The following is a 6,506-nucleotide window of genomic DNA, read 5'->3' as shown; positions in this document are numbered from 1 at the left end:
AATGAGTTATGCTAATGAGTTATGCTAATGAGTTATGCTAATGAGCTCCTGCACCTCTTTTTCTACGAAATGACCCCTGCTCCCACCCAAACACTGGCCAGGGCTGACCCTGCTTAGCTTCTGAGATCTGGGTTAGCCTGGGCTATCCAGGGCCGGGCAAATGAGGAATGCCTGTTCTGTACAAGAAGAGGTCCATGGGGCGTGGGGGGGGGGAGTGAAAACGCCTCTTCTGAGATAGTACAGGAAACCCACTCCCTCTGCTGTTTGTGGAAGCGGAAAGGGTTCTTCTTAAATGGTATTATTCCCTCAACCGTGATCGAAAGGAGGAACACCTCTTCTGCGATAGTATCAGAAGAGGCATTCTGGTTGGCATGAGAGGAAGAAGAAAGGCTACTGGCCCCACACGACATGCTAACCCCCCTGGAGGAGAGATGTGGATCTTGGCCGAGTCGGACCCTAATTCCTAACCACTTCACACACATCCGTTTCCCCAGGTCTCCTCGCCACTCGTGCTCATGGGACTGGTGCTGAGCAGACGCTGATGCTGCTGCAGAGGGATCGGAACAGACGGTACCTGCTTTCTAATGGCTTCCAGATCCTGGTCCTGCACAATGTCCTCCCGCAAATGGATTCGGGCCAGCCTGGTGCTCCGCGGATCGGAAAACAGCGTGAAGAAGCTCTCGTTGTGTTCAAAGATGCTGTCAGAATTCACCAGCTCCACATACCTGTGCAAGAAACAGAGACCAAGGCACTAGGGGGCGCTGTGGCTCAGCGGCAGAGCATCCACCTGGTATGCAGACGGTCCCAGGTTCAGTTAAAAGTTCGGGCAGTGGCGATGTGAAAGACCTTTCTCTGCCTGACACCCTGGAGAGCCGCTGCCAATCTGGGCAGACAACAGTGACTTTGATGGACCAAGGGTCTGATTCAGTATAAGGCAGCTTCATGTATTCATGAGTTCCCTAATCGGATTTCAGCAGGGTGGTCAGCCAACCAAAGAAATCTTTAAAAAGGTAAAGGTTCCTTTGCTCGAAAGGCAGTCGAGTCCAACTCTAGGGTTGCGGTGCTCATCTCTGTTTCAAAGCCAAAGAGCCAGCGCTGTCTGAAGACATTTCCGTGGTCATGTGGCCGGCATAACTAAGCACCAAGGCGCACGGAACCCTGTTCCCTTCCCACCAAAGTGGTACCTATTTATCTACTTGCAATGTCTTGCTTTCGAACTGCTAGGTTGGCAGGAGCTGGAACTAGAGACGGGAGCTCACTCCGTCATGCGGCAACCTGGGTCTTGAACTGCTGAACTACCGACCTTCCACAGCCTGCAGTTCAGCGTCTTAACCCCTTGAGCCATCGCAGCTCAATCTTAGCGGAGTATTTATTTAGACATTTATACTCTGCTTTTTGCCCCAGTGGAGACCTAAAGCGGCTTGCAGCATCATTCTCCCCATTCTCCACCTGTTGCCCAGCGTCTCTGCCCATGTGGAGATCCGGTAACAGAAGATCTGTGCCATTACCTGTTATTTTGCCCACTCTATCAATCTCCTAGGAAGAAATTCCTAGACCCAAACTTGGCCTCCTTAGGTCCTAGAACAGAAACTGACAAAATTCTAGTTCTACTAGCAGACGTAGAGGCCGAGATTTCACACAAGGTGGCCCTCTTTGCCCTGGCTGCAGAGAAAATTCGGAAGAAAATAATAGCAGCACCATAGCTCGATTACCAACTGAAGTCTGGATGGGAGAGATGGGATTATTATAATGTTTTATTGTGTCCTAATTTAGTTTTTAATTCTTCTAGTTTTAGAAGTTTATACAGATGCTATTGTTACACCGTTCTGCCATTGTAACGGCCTATGGCTAAAGGCAATAAACTGAATCGCCACCCCGTTCTCCGTTTCATTTACCGTGCTGGCTGGCATATGAATTGGTCAGTTAATTAGGCAATTGATGCAAAAAGCATTCCTCCTTTCTTTTTCAGAAGATGCGTTCGGATTGTAGGCAACATCTTAACATCTCTCATTTAGGAAGGAATGCTCTTTAAAATCCCTCTTTTGAGAAGAAGCATTCCCTTTATCTATCTATACAGGAAGGAATGCTTCATTGAAGATGGCGCTTGCACAATATGTACAAAAACCGCTGATGGCATGTGCTTTTAAAAATCTGCTGCTTGATTAACTGAGTGTTAGAACATTGAAGGGTTTTTAATAAAATGCAACTAATCAATTAAATGCTTCAGCCCTATATTGCTGTGATGATCATGAACAAAATGCCTATGGCGTTTCTGTACAGGGTACTGGTGTTCAGATCTCCGGTCATCCTTCGTGCTCCTCGAGTGCTGTTCTTTGAACTAGTCACTTTCAACCTCACACGATTGTTGGGAAGACAGAATAAGGACACATATTTATTCACTCTTCCTCCTTTCATTAGGGCTATTAAAACCTCTGCATCAATAAAAATAAATGGATCCTAATCAATGTTCCCTCTAATTGTTTTCCCCTACTGAGTGGAGCAGAGGGAGGGCTTCAAGCATCCTGGCCCCACTGCTGGACCTCCTGATGGCACCTGGTATTTTTTGGCCACTGTGTGACACAGAGTGTTGGACTAGATGGGCCACTGGCCTGATCCAACATTGGCTTCTCTTACGTTCTTATGTTCTTATGTTCAGATCACATCCTGAGCAGAACATAACTGCTATAATCTTAAAATGTATTTATGTTCACATCAGGGTCACCCTTATATTTATATATGACACAAAATTTCATGTCATCCATTGTATGATCGAATTCTACAAAACGTTCAGTGAGAGGCGCTTCCATAATTACATTCTTTATGTGGGAACGATGTTCCAAAATTTGAACTTTAACAGGACAGGTGGTACTCCCAACACAGATTTTTTGACAGGAGCAGATCACCACATAGATCACGTTCCGGGAATTATAACTAGTAAAGAATTTCAGTGGTACTGAAAACCCCGTGCCAGGTGGGGTAAACCCCCGTGTTTCTAACGCCAGAGAACATACCAAACACCCACCACATCAATAATGTGGCAATGGGCAGTGCAAGACCCTGTGAGGCTCCAGACTGCTGCTGAGCAAGGCTCCCTGTGCTAATGAGCGAACGCTCACACGCACAGCTTAGAGGGATCGCCGATCCTAATGGCTTGACAAAGGGATTAGACAAATTCAGAGGTATATTAATAACTGTGGAACCTCCACCTTCAGAGGCAGTATGCCTCCAATTCCAAGAAGCTTTGCTGTTTCTGTTCAGTCGCACAGTCAAGTCCGACTCTTTGTGACCCCCTGGACCATATCACGCCAGGCCCTCCAGTCTTCCGCTGTCCTCTGGAGTTTGCTCCGGAGTTTGCTCAGTTTAATCTTCAATTGTGGTTTGTTGTTGTGGTTCAGTCGCACAGTCGAGTCAGACTCTTCGCGACCCCATGGACCATATCACGCCAGGTCCTCCTGTCTTCCACCATCCCCCAGAGTGTGTTCAACCCCACATTCGCTGCATCAATAACACTGTCTAACCATCTTGTCCTTTGCCGTCCCCGTCTTCTTTGACCTTCAATCTTTCCCAGCATCAGGGTCTTCTTCTCCAGGGAGTGCTCCCTTCTCATTGGGTGGCCAAAGTATTTGAGCTTCAGTTTCATTATCTGGCCTTCCAGGGAACAGTCAGGGTTGATTTCTTTTAGGATTGACTGATTTGATCTCCTTGCAGTCCAAGGGACTCTCAAGAGTCTTCTCCAGCACCATAATTCAAAAGTATCTATTCTTCGGCGCTCGGCCTTCCCTATAGTCCAATTCTTGCAGCCATACATTACTGCTGGGAATACCATCGCTTTGACCATACGGACTTTTGTTGGCAGGGTGATGTCCCTACTTTTTATTATGCTGTCTAGGTTTGCCACAGCTTTCCTCGCAAGGAGCAGGCATCTTTTAATTTCATGGCTGCAGTCACCATCTGCAGTGATCTTGGATCCCAGGAACATGAAGTCTGTCACTGCTTCCATGACTTCCCCTTCTATTTGCCAAGGAGTGATGGGCCCGGATGCTATGATCTTAGTTTTTCTGATGTTGAGTTTCAAGCCAACCTTTGCAACTCTCCTCTTTCACCCTCAGCAAAAGGCTCTTTAGGTCCTCTTCACTTTCTGCCATTAGAGTGGTGTTATCTACATATCTGAGGCTATTTCCCGGCAATCTTAATTCTGGTTTCTGATTCATCCGAGATGCTAGGGACGAACAATAAGGGAAATCAAACCTGACTGCTCCCTGAAGATTAAATATCTTGGCCACCAAATGAGAAGGGAGCCCTCACTGGAGAAGACCCTGATGCTGGGAAAGGCTGAAGGTCAAAGAAGACGGGGACGCCAAAGGATGAGATGGTTAGACGGTGTTACCGATGCAACAAACATGAAACCGAGCAAACTCCAGAGGACAGCGGAAGACAGGAGGGCCTGGCGTGATGTGGTCCATGGGGGCGCGAAAACTCGACCGTGCGACTGAACAACAACAATTACCTTTGAAGACCCTGCTTCTTTGAAGAGGCAGGCTAGCCTTTGCTGGACACAAAATCCTGAACTAGGTAGTGCAGGGTGCCCGTGGGAGCCATGACGCCCACCAATACCTTTCCTGCTGCTCCCCTAGTGCTTTTAGAAAGTGGGTGTGGCTAGGTGGGGCTTTTGCCCAGCAGGGCTTCTGATTGGCTGTGTCGATTAAAAGGCATCCTGTCAAACAGAACTTCTGCCTGAAACGTTGAAGAGTTTGCAGAGTTTGAGAGTTATATATAACATCGACTCCTGATGTGTTGTGGTTGGCTGTGCCTCCCGCAGCAGGCATTGTGTGACTGGCTCCCTACTGCAGCAGCCACTTTGTGGTTGTGCCCACTGCCCCGTGCCTGAATTCCAAACGAAAAAAGGTTTGGGGACCCCTGAGCAATCTCTCTCTGAGCTGTGGAACCTTGTAAACAAAAATTCTACTTTGTGAGCTACCGGCATTAAAGATGCAATTGAGCGATTTGGCTGCTGCATAAATTAGTTTGCTCTGGAGCCCTCCTTCCTGAGCTGAGACAAAAATGTGTGAGCCGAAGGCTGAAAAACTGTGAGCTGGCTCATACGATCTCAGCTCAGAGGGAACACTGCCCCTGCGTTACTGCTTTAGACTGATCCAAGGCTTGCCATTTTTAGCTTGTTCTGACATGACAGTCCAGGCCAAACGGCCACAGCCCGAAACGAAACAAAATCTAGCAGGAGGGAAGGCCCCGGCTGCCAACTTACTCGTTGACGAGTCTGTCGCAGATCTCGCTTGGCAGGAAAATGTCCGGATGGAGCCGGAGGGTCTCGTTGTCCAGCAGATAGCAGAGCGTCCCTTCCAAGTTGTGCAGACAATAATCCGTACACAGCGTCATGAGCGACTCAGGGCTGTCGGAGGCCATCGTGTGGCAACAGACAGGGAGAAGGGGAGAAAGGGAGGGAGGGGAATGTGGGGTGAAGGAACACTTCTTTCGTCTCGAATTCACTCTCCTTGCTCCACGGTGATTCTGAATGGGATTGACAGCAGTGCCAGGAGAACTACAGGAAGATGCAAGAGAAACAATCGGGAACTTTGAAATCAGCTAAGAACGGAGGTTTCCAACACTATGTTCCCCCCCCCCGCCTGTCCACCGGTAACCAAGGCAACGCCCACTTCAACTGCCCCACAGGGAACACAAGAAAGGTGTGTGGTCTTGGGTAGGTAAAACCCCAACCCTACCCAAGGTGTTTGAAAATGCACAGATTAAGAAAGACAGGGAAGCAACAGCTATGTGAGGGGGAAAGAAAGGGCCATCTCGTCAGTTTCTGGCTCCACCGACCAATGCCAAAAGTTGGACCAGGGTGTGTTGGGGTGTGTGTGTGAGACACAGGAAACCGGTAGGAAGTCAACTTCATCCCCATGATGATAATGGTGTATTGGTTTACATCTTGTCCTTCCTTCAAGTTGAACACTTTCAGTCAATTCTCTCTCTAGAGCAGGGGTGTCGAACTCATTTGTTATGAGGGTCGGATCTGACATAAATGAGGCTTTGTTGGCACGTGTGTCATAAAATGGAATGCCGGTAGCGGAGATGTTAACTTTATAAAGGACAGAAATGCAAAGGGTTTTTTTTTAACTTAAAATAAAAACATCAGGGGTTTAAGAAAGACAGGGAAGCAACAGCTATGTGAAGGGGAAAGAAAGGGCCATCTCGTCAGCTTCTGGCTCCATCGACCAATGCCAAAAGGTGGACAAGGGTGTGTCGGGGTGTGTGTGTGAGAGAGACACAGGAAACAGGTAGGAAGTCAACTTCATCCCCATGATGATAATGGTGTATTAGTTTACATCTTGTCCTTCCTTCAAGTTGAACACTTTCAGTCAATTCTCTCTCTAGAGCAGGGGTGTCGAACTCATTTGTTATGAGGGCCGGATCTGACATAAATGAGGCCTTGTTGAGCTGGGCCACGTGTGTCATAAAATGGAATGCCGGTAGCGGAGATGTTAACT

The 6,506-nt window shown here is 48.0% G+C and overlaps 1 protein-coding gene across 1 annotated transcript in view; it reads right to left on the bottom strand.

The window, feature by feature from the left end:
• The window catches only part of LOC107109183 (protein zer-1 homolog), a 26,588-nt gene that overhangs the window by 8,831 nt on the left and 11,251 nt on the right, over positions 1-6,506 (bottom strand). The window contains exons 2-4 of the mRNA XM_015409750.1: positions 5,264-5,557; positions 575-725; positions 253-362 (exon numbers count right to left, since the gene is read on the bottom strand). Of these exons, the coding sequence (XP_015265236.1) occupies positions 253-362; positions 575-725; positions 5,264-5,421 (419 nt within the window). The 5' untranslated portion in view covers positions 5,422-5,557. The remainder of the gene's footprint in view (positions 1-252; positions 363-574; positions 726-5,263; positions 5,558-6,506) is intronic.

The sequence above is a fragment of the Gekko japonicus genome, unplaced genomic scaffold (genome assembly GCF_001447785.1).
Source record: "Gekko japonicus isolate JY-2015 unplaced genomic scaffold, Gekko_japonicus_V1.1 scaffold6068, whole genome shotgun sequence".
Taxonomy (NCBI): Eukaryota; Metazoa; Chordata; class Lepidosauria; order Squamata; family Gekkonidae; genus Gekko; species Gekko japonicus.
This window is presented reverse-complemented; position numbering and strand designations above follow the sequence as displayed.